At 38.7% G+C, this 16,031-nt stretch overlaps 1 protein-coding gene across 4 annotated transcripts in view; it reads right to left on the bottom strand.

The window, feature by feature from the left end:
• CREB5 (cAMP responsive element binding protein 5) overlaps positions 1-16,031 on the bottom strand; it is a 295,391-nt gene that overhangs the window by 199,890 nt on the left and 79,470 nt on the right. The window contains exon 1 of one of the 4 annotated variants that reach the window (XM_073003332.2): positions 7,489-7,665. The exons of the other annotated variants lie outside the window; for them this stretch is intronic. Coding sequence (XP_072859433.1) covers positions 7,489-7,563 — 75 coding nt within the window. The 5' untranslated portion in view covers positions 7,564-7,665. Of the gene's footprint in view, positions 1-7,488; positions 7,666-16,031 lie in introns of those variants that run through there. 4 annotated transcript variants of the gene reach the window in all.

The following is a 16,031-nucleotide window of genomic DNA, read 5'->3' as shown; positions in this document are numbered from 1 at the left end:
AACATTGAAATGCTTTTTGCACTTTGAAATCTACTAATAACGATCTTCTACACTCTCCATATACACATTTTTCCTAACCTGTCTTTAAGAGACAGAGTAGAATAAATAGCACATTGAATAAAAGTGAACTTTATCATCCTTGTCTCTCTGGTAATTTAGTACTGCAAATGAAACGCATACAAAAGGATGATCACACAGACTCCAAAATAATAATGACCTCAATGGGCCAAACCCATATTTTATATTTGTCAGTAGTTTGGGTCCCATCAGCTCCTGTTTCTTAAATTTCAGTCCTGAGTTGTGTGCTGAATCCATGGATGTGTTATTTGTAGTTAATGTTCAAAAACTGTGTTGCAAAAAAAGAAAAAAAACTGGAAGGGGGGGAACTGGCTATAAAGCAGTGTTTTTTTGGGGGGGGGGGTGAGATCCTGAAATTCTCCACCAGTACCATGGGCAGAAAAACAGAGGATATTTTTCTAAAGGAGAAGGGAAGGAAAAATCTTTTCTTTTTCTTGAGGGTCGCTGCCTTCAACAGTGGCAGTACCAACTTTCTTTTTTAACGTATCACCCAAGTTTTCTTTTCTATTCTGTTCAGCGCTGCTTCTGCTTCTACACCACTGCCAGAATCATAAGCAAATGTCACATCCTAAAGAAGGACACCCATGGAAAATGATTCCAACTCAGTGGGTTTTCCTATAGTAACCACGGCTCTTGCCCCCCACAAAGCTTGTTAGCCAAATACATTATGCTAATTTGTCTTTTAGTACATGCTGAGGCTTTCACATTCAGACCAGTATAGAGGTTTATATCATTGCTTCCAAGCAACAGTTTATGGACATTAATCTCTCACCTTGTTTCTTCCTGTTACTATTTTACAAGGTAACATTAATATGAAACAACATTGTGCTTTCTGAGTTACAGTTATTGCCAGCAATGCTTTGTTCTTCCTAGCCACAGATGCTTCTTAGAGAACACTTGATTTCTGTTGCATCATCGTCAACATTATTATAACTATCCTTATTTTATTGCACTTCTTATTTTTCAGCAGTGGTGCATGGGGACAGACCAGAGGGTCAGAGCTAAATATTAGGATTCAAGTTCTGTAAATCCGCAGGTAAATGATGTGTTTGCAAAATTACTGATTTTTGGATTTCAGGAGCTGAATTAGCAACTGTTGGCAACTGTTTTAAATTGGTAACCAAAGATTTTGGGATGACTCCAGTTGCTGAAATAAGTATGGGGAGGAGGAGGATTTGATCTTGCTTCCATATTCTTTAATTTCTTGTCTTAATGCATGGTTCTTCGCAATTTTTGTGTTTTCTGTACTTCTGAGGTTGTTTGTTGGTGGAACTCCAAGTTTTAGAAGCCATGCTTTTGTTTGCTTATCCAGAAGTATAATATCAGACTTATCTGTTCTAGGCTGATTTGAAAGTAGTGAATTACCACATAAATTCTTCTTGCTGTTCTCGTAAAATATACTTACAAATTATTACAATTATTTCTTTATTGGATATATTAATTGTTTTAATTAAAAATTAGTCATTTAATGAGATTTAACATCATCATCCTTCTGCAGGGTTAGTTATGCCAACATGGAGACATCCACAGAACATTGTGGCTTTACAAGTAAAAAAAAAAAGAAAAGAAAACACAAGTATTTTCAGTTGAGCTTGGAAACTAACTGTACGTACTGAAGTTAGTAGAATAATGGTTGAAATATTCTGATCTAGATATCCCAGTTAAAACACTGGCAGTTACAGTTTCAGCTAACTGAGGTGCCCAGACTGCCTTCAAAGGAAGCATCATGTAGACGCATTACAGTATGTCTGTGGGACACAAAGGATGTAATGTTAAGAGTAGTTTTCTCTTTTAACCCGATTAAGCAAAATGCATATAGGAAGACTTCTTAGAGAGAACTGCTCATGGATTTCCTCTCCTTAAAAATTAGTAGTTCATCTTCCAAAAAAAATTACAACCCTTCCTATTTATGTGTACTAGTCTAAACAAATAAGTGTTTAATTGAAGATGAAATTTTAATTAGAACAAATTCGCAAATGGGTTCTCTCTGAGGGTTAAACTATGTTATGCATTAATGATGTATCATGAAGTTTAAGATCATTTTCTAAGTGTCCCCCTCCCCCCAAGTGGTACAACGATGCAAGAGAAAAAAGGGGGAGGGGCTTAATTGGTGTATCATGACTAACTACTGTAGATAGAAGCAAAATATAGCCCGGAGAAGGTTTAAGTCTTCCTCACCTGTGTGCCTAGTCATGATCTGAACTGGGACTAAATATATTTCCTAGAGAGTAAGAAAGAAAAAGTTTTAAACGGCGTAATACTTATTTAATGTATCTTGTAATGTAATCTTCAGAGGTCTCATGAGATAAAGTCAATCAAGCTAAAATAAAAGGTTACACCTTTTCCAGAATCCACCCTGGGACTCCTAAAAGAATTTCCACCAAAGGATAAAGTTATGTTTTCTATGCTCTGGCAGTGCATGGCTGGGCTCCAACTAAACTCCTGACTCAGGTGGTGATTAAAATACAAAATAGTCAAACTTAAAAGCAACATAAATAATACTACGCTGGTTAACTATCAGATGTTTAGTTTCTGTTGCAACTTTGCTTCTAACCTTGCCCTGAACCTTTCCAACTGTTCCTTCACCTTGACACCACACCACTCAACTCTCATCCTCTCCTTTTTCCAATGCTCAGCAGCAATAACTACAATCTCTCCCCCTCCTCTAATGGCCTCTTTACTTTTTAACACCCCCCCGTCCCCCAGCATTCCAAGTGCTGTGATAGGCTAAGCGCAAGAGAAAGCGGGCATCAATGCTGTTCATCATAACCACAAACATACTGGCTCTGAGTCTCACACATAGTGGCTAACAACACAATCCTCTGTGTATCCCCTCAAAAGTACATCTCATTGTATAACCCAGGTTATCACTGGATATAAATCATGTCTGTAAGGCTCTACTCTATGTACTGACTGATCTTCTGAACAGAACCTAATGCTATGGATACATGCAGGCTCCATCCATTTTTTCTGTCACAAAAGTGGCCTTTTCTCCCTATTAAAAAAAAAAAGGAGAGGCAATAGAATAATTTTACACTACCTAGTTACCTCTACTAAATGTTTTCTTCATTATGGTGCTGTTAGATACTTCAGAGCAAAAATTAGTGTTCAAGAATTAGATTTAGATAGAATCATCATATTTTTACCAACCAAACTTATTTTCTCCACATTAATACAACATTCCAGCTGCCAAAAGTATGAATGCCCAGGCAAGTTATAAAGCATGTTCAATTCAACATTTTCCACTAGGATCTGAAAATTCTGAAGTCAATTTTACAATTTTTACCATTCGAAGAGGTAATTAGAAAGTTACATTGGCTAACTAAATGAGGGTCATACAGTATTGATGGATTAAAGATATTGGGAATTAAGACAGAAAAACATATATATTAAACATTAAATATTATGCATCTTTGTCAACAATTTACTTAGGCAGAGTTTTGAAAGAATAGGGATAATTTTTGAGGTATTTAGTGGGATCCACCCCTCAGATTAAAAAAGAAAAGTATAGAAAGACCAATCTTCTTTCAAATTAAATATCTTGTGGCGATTTTATTCTTTTTGCCCTTTTAAAATGCTTTTTAGGTGTTCTTTTCACACTAATGGTCTTGAAATAGCTTAACCTTGAAGAGTTAAGCAGGAACATTTTACAGCATGCCATAGAAATAATTTAATCCTGATGGCAGCGTAACAATTAGACAATCCCCCAGTTTTTCTAGGCAATTGTCTGAATCATTCAAGTAGGATGTTTTTCAAGGCAATATAGATACTTGGCTTTATTTTGTTGATTGCTCACTTCCAGTTGGGTATCCTATCACTGTGAGATTAGAGTGGATGGAAACCAGAATCGAGAAATACAAATACCATCCTGACTGACGGTCCAGCGTTGTTAATAATTATGTGCCTTCATTGTGCACTGTAATCTTTTAAAGATTACACTCTCACTTGGGAACAAGCCAAGTGCGAGTGGAGATTCTCAAGTAAAACTGATATGGTCTCCCTATCTTCTTCACAAATGCCTTTCCTCTAGAAAGAAGCAACATGTTTTACTGCCCCTCACCTCAGCCAAATGAAAATAACAGAGCAATAAAACGACTGATGGGCAATGCCTCAATGAACCAAATATAGCCTTACTCTGCTTGCCTTCGCTTTCAGAAACTGTGAGGGGCTTACTAGTTGTACAAATGAATTCATGACAAGCCTGGAGGTTGCACATGTTACTTTAGCTGCTTTAGAAAGAAGTACAAATTCATCCTGAAGTATTTCTTTATCTGAGAAATATCTATAGCATATATGAAGTAAAGAAGGGAACAGTTGGTTTCTAATGGAATAGAGCTCCTAAAGTATAATATATTAGTTTCCCCATATATGTTTCACAATGCCTGCAGGGACTGAAAAAAGGGCAACCCTTCACTAAAGCAACATAAAGGGCTTAAGACTGGATGTTCAGTATCCCATTGTTAGCTGTCACTAATACCTAACATATCAAATCTAGATCCTCTACTTTACTAGGGGACTGGTTTTGCTTTAGAGGATTTATGCCTCCTATTTTGTTTCTGTTTTCTTTTCCTTCGACCTTGAGGCACAAATTAGGGACTTGCATTGTGAGATTAGCTCTAGTGAATATTTGCTGCATATATCATCATCTACAACAGCATTTCTTTTACAAAAAAGGAAACCCGCTTTTTAAAATAGGAAGCAAAGTCCAATTGCAAAAGCTCCGGAAATCCTGAGGGAGGCTTAGAAATAGACTGCTGCAATCTGTATAAGAGAAAAGAAAGCCAGTCGACAAAATAAGTGCTCCCCTTTGGAATCCTCTCTCTCTCTCTCTTCTCTTCTCTTCCATTCTTTCGTTCCCTTACTTTCCCACCTCATCCATTTTAAGCATCAAGCAGAATGAGAAGTGAGCTATAATATTGTGGCTGCAATCCTAAATACACAAGAATAAGTCTCTTGAACCCATAGGGACTTCTGAGCTAAAGACAGAACAATACAATGTGTAATTACCGTATTTTTCGCTCCATAGGACGCCCCTTTCCATAAGATGCACCAATTTTTTAGGAGAAGAAAACAGGAAAATATAATCTTTTTTCTTCGCTCCATAACACGCACAGATTTTCCACCCCCCTGTTTTGTGGGGGGAAAGTGCGTCTTATGGTGCGAAAAATATGGTATTTTGCTAGCATTCTAGTGTGAATAATTCACAGTGTGATATATCATAATCCAACCCATTATACTCTCATGTGGCAAATAAAAAATGGGTTGGATCCAGATATAGTAGTAGCAAGCATTCATGAATTGGACTCAGTTTTAATCATACATAGCATGGATCCACTGAAACAGGTATGACAGAAATTAGTGACAACTAATATAAATATCATTGACTTACTCTATGGTGACATCCAATCCACCACCCCACCCCACCACCATCATTAGTACTATTAGATACCTCTGTCTGAGAGTCATATGAGCAATCCTATGCACATTAACATAGAATGAAGAACTACTGAATTTGTTGGAATTTCCAACTAAACAAATACAGGGAATTACACCATTAATGGTAAACAAACGTTCATGTCTAGTGAATATCTGTGTTAAAAAAGCAATAGAAACCTTGCAATTCAAGAAAGGAAAATGAGCTTGGAATTTCAAATGTTCTAGCACCTCTTGTGGTGCTTCAACAACTGCAACATAAGCACCTTGATCAAAATGACTACCTTATGCTAAAGAAAATGATAGCCATTCTGCTGCTTTTTGAAGCCTTTATTGGTGTTTCCTGTACCTAGCTTTCTGGCTCTAACTTTGGAATTCCCACTACATAAAAATGGCTATAGCCATAACAAGCCAACTCAAGTCTGGCTTTTTATTTCCTCTTTCACCAATTCCCATTAACAATGTTTCTAAGATTAATGTCTCCCACCCATACAAATGATACCACTCAAACACATAAATAGCTCACAAACAAAGGTGAAGGGATGAACAGGGAGCAGGGGGAATTGAGGAGGGGAGTACTGGGAGGAAGATTGCCCTATTCAACTAAAAACAGACTCCCCACATTAATGCAAAATCAGCATATGGTTCTAATAGGTTTTTGAGAATGATTTATCAGGTATGATTAAGTCCTCAACCTGCATGCCTGTCTCCATAAATAAAGCAGAAGTGCACCTTGCTCTAAAGCATATCGGTAGTGTCCTATTACCTGCCCATGAATGCTGAGCCCAGCTTATGACTTTTAGCCACAGAAAGCGAAAATTCTGCACTTAATAGGCATAAGAGGGCATTTACAACAAGGCTGCCAAGATTTAGGATTCTTATTCAAGAAGGATCTCAGTAAGACGCTATTAAAATGAAGTTTTATTCCTTAGGTCTGTGCAGCCACTGCCACCAGCACATCATTAGCCATAATCCTCTTGCCTCGCTACCCTGGCATAAATAAAACAGTGAAATGTCTGGAGGCAAATTGCCTTGAGTTAAATCACTGCTGACATTACCTTTGGCATACTAGGTTGTGCGAGAAATGTATAATGGCTATTGTGATTTCCTAATTCGGGGCAATTTGCCTCCCCAAGTTTACCCAATTTGCATAGGTACCCAAGAGGATTTTGACCATTATATCTCAATCTAGGAATTAGCTGGCAGGGGAGTTTTGATACTTGCACATTCTTTCTTCTCCCCAAAGTTTCTCTACCATCATTTCGATGCAGAGAACATACAGTGATGTCTTCCTTTTTTGGCACATGCATGCTCTTCATTTCATTGGCATGAACCAGAGAAGAGCACACACTGAGCTCTAGACTGAGGACTTGGTTTTTTGTTGTTGTTTTTTTGTAATAGCAAGATTAACAACGAATATGGAGCAATTGTCCATGACATCTATGATTCAAGTTCTTGTCTAGCATCCTGACCAGTGTTCCCTTTAAGTTTACCATGACCAAAGAACTCAAAAACTTCCATTTTAAAAAGGAACTCAATACATTATTCATTACTTCTCATCAACCAAGTTGTTATCTTTGTTGTTCAGATTTCACAAGCAATTTTTGCATCGTATGTTATAACCTGATTGAGTCCTGTCACTTTCAGGTCAAAGAAATACAGGGAAATACTGCTGCTTCTCTCCAGGGGCCAATTCTCATATTTAACCTCGGTAATAGCTTTTTTAAAATATGGAAGGCAAAATCAAAGAACTAGTTACTTAAGGTTGATGTGACAATAAAACTAAAAAATTCCTGTTCAAATGCCTCTAAAACACTTTTAAAAATAAATCCTGAAATTAACTAGGTGTCATTCATTACATCTAAGCAACACTAGGTATTCTAATCCTTAAAAAGTAACTTTGTTATTCAGTTATGTCACTCATAAGATAAGAGTTACTTATTACAGGAACTGCCTTGCTTGTAACCAATTACTTACTTCTGTCCATGGCCATGTATATACACAGCTCGGCTCTGTTTCAGCATCTTTGGCAACGGGTTTGTAGACATTCATATCAGCTGAACTATATTTTGATAAGAACTGTTTTCCAGCTGTTCATGAAGCACCCTTGTGTTAAGACAGCTGCATTGGAATGGTTGCAGATTCCAGTCAGCATTCACATGGATTCCCTGATGACCAGCATTAAAGGAAGAATGATTCTGGCATGGGCATGCTTAAGGGTCTGAAATCTTAAAAATGACTTTCTATTGATGTGTTTTGAGTGGTTCCAAATTGCAGCACATAACAAATCATACAGCAAAATGCCATCACAGCATACTTTTTGAAAGATGGCTATTAGCTCCTAATGCCTTCAGCTAAATCAATAGTCAATAACACCAATGACCCTAACATATTCTTCTGGAGTATGTTTTCTCTTTCAGGCAGTTTCATCATAGAAGCTTAAGTCTGTGCAATACATTCAGCATCACTCTTCCACATCTGTAGCACAACAATCAAAGCTATCATCACTTATTAATGGTTACTGGTCTCTCAAAAGCTTGTAGAAAATGGTGGCACTGTTTCTTTTATTTGCTTATTTTTATATATATTTCAGCTGGTAGAGCACATGTGCTGTGCACAGAAGGAAGGTTCCAGGTTCAATTCCCAGCATCCTTTCACAGGGCAGAAAAAAAATTCTCTTAAGATCTTGGAGAGCTGCTTCCAGTCAATATTAACAGTCATGACAATGAGTCATGATCAGCAAAAGACAGCACTTTATGGTCTTTCTTTACACACTGTCATAATTTTCTGTGAGGCCCATAACCATCATTGTCTGCTTTTTCACATTCTCTTCTGTTAGCCAGAATTAACTAATAATTAGCAATTGTAGGCATGAACTTTACTTAGCAGTTTAAAGGGTTCAAAACATTTTACATATACTGTTTCATTCAACATGGGTCACAAACATTCAACCAGAAACTTTCAGAGGCTGTCCTAGGGGATTCAGGAAGAAAAGGCCCCATACAGGCATGTCCAATTTTCATCTACAGTGGTGCCTCGACTTACGACCATCCCGACTTACGACCATTTTTAGTTACAACCAGCCGCAAAATTTTGCTTTGACTTGTGGCCGGAGCTTTGAGTTACAAACAGGAAAAGGCAGGGGGAAAGGCAGGAAATTCAAACCGTTGGTGGCAAAGAGGCTGCTTCTTTGTAGCTCTTTTGCCCCAACAGTTAGGGAAAGGGATGCAGCGGCAGGAGGAGATGGTGGTGGAGGTGTTACTGCATCTGATGGTGGTATCCCCGTCCTCGGCCCAGCTCCTGGAGAAAGGGTCCTCTCATACAGCCTTTGCCTCCTTCCTTGCAGGGAAGCACCACAAGAGGCTCTGCCAAGTCCGGCCGGGAGGACCCTTCCTCTGGGAGCCAGGATCAGGGGGCCCTCCACCCCCGCGCCAAGGCTGAGGAGTGAGACCCAGCAGCAGCAGCGACATCAGCCCTGCGGAGAGTGGCCGTGAATACCGGTGCCAGAGCTAGACGTGGCGTCGGGTACTAGCAGCGGTGGTGGCATCGGCCTGTGGAGGCCATCGGAGGAGGCTTGGGACTGCCTGGTAAGATAAGGTGTCAGTTTTTGGTTTTTAAAAGCTGTTCTGGGTGGGTTTTGCAGGGCTGGGGAGGGTTATGTTTCTGTGGTGTGTTGTTATCTGTTTTTTGGTGATTTTTTTTTTTTTGCAGTCCCAGCATGGGGCTTGCTCTGTTTATTTTTATTTTATTTGGTTTTTTTTTTTTTTTTTTTGCCAGAATGGATTCATGGGAATGCATCCTGTAGGAATGCATGCTTCAATTTATGATCATTTTGACTTAAGTCCCATCTTCTGGAACGGATTATGGTCGTAAGTCAAGGCACCACTGTATTCCTGTTGATCAATATTTGACTGGGATGCTCAAAGAAGCCAGTATTATTTGTTTGATGTAGCTCACCAAACCTTATAAGGAAACCTGATTAATCTTTCTGCTTCCTGATTTCTTGACAGTGAATCATCATCCAACAAAACCACAAGTTAGCTATGCCATCTCTCATACGCACCCACCCCTATCACTTTCATTGCAATGACTCACCATCTTCTGGAACAAAGACTCATGCACTAGTTGGAGTATCAGAGTGGAAGTGCATACACATGTGAAGGAAGCTGCCCAATTTAACACCTTTGGCAAGAATGCTTTGAGACAAGAGGTTTTCCAAGCCCCTGCCTATGCAGATGGCAGACTCAGAACTATCAGAATCAGACTCTTGGCTGAACTACAATTCAAATATAAGCTTTCATTAGAAGAGAAGATTTCTTAACTACTCGAAATATCTTATTTTTAGAGCAGGTTTTTTTCCTCATTTACCCATAGTTTACAAAATAAACTGTTCCAGAAGGCTTTTAATTGAAATAATATCATTTAATTGAAAAAATGGCAAATTTTAGAGTATATATTTTAATTGTGTTTTAATTATTTTGTCTTTTTATTGTATTTTAAATGTTGTAAGCCACCCAGAGACTTGGTAGTGTGGGCGGCATATAAGTTAAATAAATAAATAAAATAATTCCCTTTGTTTTGTGATTAGTCTTTGGGAGGTAAGCATAATCATAATTTGAAAGTCTGATTTCTCAGACATAGAGATATGCTGGAATCATGCATCTGGAATTCCAGCATGATTTCAGCAAGACTGACCTGCTACCTGCAATGTAGTTTAACCATCCTTGGGTGGTACAGAATAGATGTGTGTCAGAAGAAGTGGATCGTAATCCACAAAAACCCATGGAAATAATTTTTTTTTTAGTCCTGAAGGTGTCATGATTTTGGTTTTGGTTTTGATGGTGGGTTTTGGTTCTTGTTTCCATAGGATTTCCATTAATTTCCTGAGTACCACAAATATACTTCAAGCTTCAAAAAGACATTGCTTCTAGAATCCCCCAGCCACCATCTGATAAATACAGTGGTGCCTCACATAGCAATCGCTCCATGTAGCGATGAAATTGCTTTGCAATGGACTTTTTGCCATCGCAAGAGCGATCGCTTTGTGATGGTCCCTATGGGGAAAATTTGCGTTGCGATGATCGCGGGGAAGCGATCATCGCAAAGCCCCCATTTTCGCACAGCTGATCGGCGGTTACAAAATGGCCACCCACTGTTTTGCCTTGCTTTAGAGGCACCGAAAATGGCCGCCCCTATGGAGGATCTTCGCTTTAAGGTTAGTTTTCAGCCCATAGGAACACATTGAAGAGGTTTCAATGCGTTTCTATGGGCTTTTTAAAATCGCTTAGCGATGAAATTGCTTAGCAGCGATTTTTGCTGCACGGATTAACATCGCTAAGCAAGGCACCACTGTATTAATATACCGTACTTGAAACAGCAACCATTGGAGTAACTTCATGGGGACAGGGTGGAGGGTATGACCAGTATAGAAACAAACATTATTGCATTACTATTTTTCATCCCGTTCAAATGTAAAACTATTGTACTAAGGGTGAAACTAGATGTGACATTATTCATGCAGTTTGTAATTAAAAAGAAAAAAGTACACATCAGCTTGAGTGGGGCCTTATGGAGAATACTGATGTAGCAGGTCTGACTAATAGGATGCTGTGTCCCCATCCCACTCCCTTGATCCCCTGTATCCATTTCAAAATTGTGGTCACCATGAAGAAGCCTAATGCTTTTAATATTAATATGACCTGCTCCTCCTTCTCTTTTTCTGTTGCCTCTTTTCTCAGTGTCTCAGGCCAATATGGAATGAAAAATAAAAAAAAATTAAAGAAGACAAAAATGTTGTAGCACCTTAAAAACTAACTGCTACATTTTAATGTGAGCTTTCATGGAAAAGTCCACTTCTTTAGACAGTGTAACACTCACAATGAGTCCTAGATCACAGGAAGATATCCTGTTAAGGGATTTAGAGATGGGAAGCAATGGCAGTTAAGCTTCTACACAGACAAAATTAAGACTAAGACTAAGAATCTGAATATTATATTTTCTGCTACTATTAATTATTATTTATCATTATCACTTGCAATAGCGACAGTAATATTTAATTACTGCTGTTGCTTTCAACTAGCAAAAAAGAAACTATACAGAAGACTTCAGAGACACTCCCACCTGATGCCTCCATCATACTAAACATATACCTTGTACTGTCCCAAGTTGATGATGCTTGGGTTCCCCCCCCCCCGGCATCATATACAGAATGCAGGCAAGATTCAATACTCTGCTGCTTAACAGAATCAGTCCATTTGTTGTGTAGGAAAGCAATCCTGATCATCCCAGCTTGGGCGCTATTCTTTCAGGCATGCATTCACAGCTCTTGAGTCATTTTGCCAGCACTTCTTTCTCCAGAGGCAGGAAAGGTCATGTGCCTGCAAATATAACCTATGACAAATGCTTTGGATACTTTATGCTCAGACCAGCTTAAATGTAAAATCTGTTGCTTCAGGCTCGGATGATAACCTGATCTGCCAACACTGTTCTACCTTGCCCCTTCCCTTTACAGAGGCTATATGACACTCTGTGTAAGGCAGAAGCACTGGTCACAGGCTACAGTCATGAAGGAATGGTGCTTTCAGTTGGATGCCAGAGAGCCCTCTGTTCTACATTTTCTACTACCAAATGTAATTTGCTACAGTTTTAATTTTCTGTGATCAGAATGCTGGAATCTGGAACCAAGGAGCAAGAAGCTATACACTGCAACTGTACCCATGACTTATTTTCCCTATGTGACAACAAGTCACAATTTTATCCCTAGTTTCTCTTTTGTGCTGGTTATCCATTTATATTAGAGGAGCTATTTCACCTAAAACAAATGCTCTTACATAATATGCAAATTTTAAACATAATTGATCTCATGGAATGAAAGTGAAAGCTGGCTGGCTAGATGAGTGGCTTTGGTATCTGGCTGTGGAACCAAAGGTTGGGCGTTCAGTTCCTCACCATGTCCCCTGGTGAGAAGAGCCAGCCTTTGTGGCCTTGGGCAAGCTGCACACTCTTAGGGCACCCCCAAGAGAAAGGAATGGTAACCCACTTCTGGGTATTGTCTACTTGGAAAACCCTGAAAAGTGTCATCATCGGTCAGAATTGACTTTTGATAGCACATTAATTAAAGCAAAGGAATCTTGCATATACTCGCAAGCCCAACCATGGTTTTCAATTGCACAAAGAAGGCGTGTTTCCCTTTCAGCTCTGCAGTTCTAATATGATGGTGATTATAGCTGCACAACAGTGCATTACAGCTTGTGTAGCAGAGCAAATCAACATTCTACAAGGCAATTCTAAAAATGGGGGGCAGCCCAAACAAAATACGATAACTTGGACACTGGATTTCTAATCAGCATTACATCTTTCACATGTATAGCAGACTGCTCTTTTTCTGTGCCAAATTTGGGGTTGTTTTGAAAAATGAGTTTTGGGTTATAATTTTTAAAAGTAAAACTTTTCCCCATTCGGAAATAAGTGACCCTAAATGTTTCCAGACTTAAAACAGATTGCATAAACTGAAAAAACCAATCTTGTTTATCTTGAAAGAGAATGGTTGGTCCCATCCACTTTTTTATTTGGAAAGAAATGGGGCTGTAGGTGCTGAAAGACATTTTAAATGGGAAAAACAGTGACTGTTTTTGAATATGTAGGGTACAGGCTTGTCATGCAGATAATACAGTATAATGTATGGTCAAGAAAGAATTACAGGCCAAGAAAAGTTCACAGCTGTTATGGAAGCAGTAAAAAACCCAGGTTTGCTTTAAAGAATGTAATGGAGTGACAGACCTCCAGAAAGGGGGACATTTTTCCATGTACCACTAGGGTATTAGCAAGGCATATTTCTGCATTACACAATCTATTTCTTCATTCCAAAAGCACAGGCCAGTTGTGTTTGTCCCAGCCCTGAGTGCTTTCAGTCAACATTCTCTCAGGATTTCTGAGACCAGGTTCCTGACACAACTCTTTAAAGGAGAAATCAGCCCCACATCTGGTGCAATCCAAACTTTTGAACCTCTCAGGAGTCAATTGTATTTTTAACTCCTCGCTGATCAAAGAGAAATTCCTGCTTGCAAAGAGATTCTGTGTTGGATTGTAAAAAAAAAATTAAAAGATATTTTTAAAAAGGTTACCGAACAAATATTCAGAAGATCACTCATTTAAAATGTGATTTTTTTTTCTTTGAGACTCAATGAGCTATGGTGCCTATATCCTGCCATAGTCTCAACCATTCTACCTGTCTTGTCACTATGCAACTGTTTGGTAATTAATAAAAAAAATCCAAAAATGTTATGTGCCATCAAATCACTTCAGATGTTACATGAGTTAATGACCACAAAAATCTTTTATCATTGACAGATCTGCTCAGATTTTGAAAAACCAACATGTTAGGTTGTTCTCTCTTCTTACTGCATCCCTTCCAAGCAATATTGTCTTTTCTATTGTTCTGTTCTGGTCTTCCGAATTAACAGATATGGCTTTCTTTATTGAGACAATCTGTCTCATGTTAGGTCTTCCTCTCTTCCTACTGTCCCCCTCCACTTTTCCCAGAAATATTGTCTTTTCTGCTCAATTCTGTATTTTCATTATATTGTAGCCCTAGTTTACTAATTTTTGTTCTAGCAAGAGTTCAGGTTTAACTTGATTGAGCACCCATTTATTTGCCTTTCTATGCTATCTGTAAGGTTTTGTTGCAACACATTTCAAATGAATTTATGCCCCCCCCCCCCGGTCTTTCTTCATTATTCTCATAGTATGGATGCTTTTGATCTTGGTTTCCACGGACAATCTTTGCTAACTCCCAGCTCTTTAAAAAATAATCAGAAGGTGAGGGGGCATCTTTTGGAAAACAAGCACACAACATGTTCACAGAGCTCTTGGTTTGATACAGCTTTTCTTCCTCAGACTGGCTACCTCAAGGAAAGGACTTAAAAACTGGAAAATAGCTTTTTAGTCTGCATTCTGTGGAGTGGGCATGGCAACATTAGGTTACCTAAGAAGTCAAAGGATGTATATGTTTCTCCATTGTATGTGCTGCGCTTACTTACACTCTTGCTTCATATTTCAATAACTCTAAAGTAGTCCTTTAGGCACCAGGGGACTACAGCCACATCCCAGCTGTTCTTGCTTCTGCCCTCTCTCAGCAGCCACAGTACACATCATATGCTCATCTTCCGGGATCCCCTAGCACTGGGTAGTTCTACATGAGGGAAGTTTCTAATGGAATTTGTGTGTAGTGTATGTATACTTAAACTTCTACTTTTAAAAGCCAGGAAATTCAAGTCTTAAAAAAACCTCTGGTTTCTGAATATGGGATATTGTGCTTCTAAATCCACAATTCAGAATGCCTGGAAGTGGCCTATATTGATTCAATATATCACAGCTGCATTGCCAGCAGGCAAAAGAATATTAAGCTTTACATATCAAAAGGCAGGCTGAATGTTGTCAACATCAATGACAGCAGTCAAGATGCTGTACAGGATACCCTCTTGTGCTCACTACCATTCATACTTGTCAAAAAACAGCCCTGGCAGTTGCTTTGCATTTAAGTGAGAAGTGGTGACCTGATGGGAAAAAAAGAGTCAATTTCTGGGATTTTCCCTTGCTTGGTATCAATTTGTGAATGCTAGTCAGCATGCTTTGTTTGGCTGGGGAATTGTGGGAGCAATAGACCCCAAAAGTAACTCTTCCAGACTCGGGTCCCACAAAGTTCTACGGGACTTTACTTTCACATCAGCAGGTATAGTAATGTTTCCTGGACTGTCCCATATTTGTGCCCAATAGAGTTGTTAACAAAATTCCAAAACGTTGCTCTCATTTGCTCTCTGATCTGTCTTGTATCTTTGATTCACTCATACACCTAACACTACAGTACATTCCCCAGAATGCTAGCTATACAGTAGTCTGGTGTCACATTCAGTTGATAGCCACTGCTACTGCAGTTGCAAATACTGATTTTTTTTTTTTTAAATCACAACCATATTTTTAAAGGACAATGTTAAGACACACAGTCCCTTACAAACAAAATGGGCAATATTACACTGTGCTTATAAATGACAGTTCTCCTCTTTTGATTTAAATTCTTCAGTGATAGCTGCATCTTTTTTTTTGTCCCAAAGTGGCAACAAGTAATACAAAATCATAACATACCATAAAAGTATCCATTTAAAAGTAAACAATCATTAGCTTTCCTTTTTTTTATCCTTATGATAGAAATATTTAATTATGTGCAGGGGATTAGAGCTGAAGTCCTAACATATGGGACATTTGAAAGTGTGTGTGTTGTTCTCGATAGAGAAGTAGCCGCAATATGTTTTGTTAGCCTTGGTAATCATAGCCTGCCCATGCTAATAAAAGTCAGCTAACTCTCTTTCAGTTACTTTAACCAAGGTTACCTACTCAGTTTTATCAATATATGCAAGTTACAAATCATGTCACAATCTATAGTGCCACCTAGTTTCCAAACAATGGTTTTCTCCCCCTTCTTGTTGTTCAGGTTACAGAGTTTCTCTCTGCCTTCACAGCACAGC

Source organism: Pogona vitticeps, chromosome 6, assembly GCF_051106095.1.
Source record: "Pogona vitticeps strain Pit_001003342236 chromosome 6, PviZW2.1, whole genome shotgun sequence".
Classification (NCBI taxonomy): Eukaryota; Metazoa; Chordata; class Lepidosauria; order Squamata; family Agamidae; genus Pogona; species Pogona vitticeps.
Note: the sequence above shows the minus strand (reverse complement) of the source record. Positions and strands in the feature narration are given on the sequence as shown.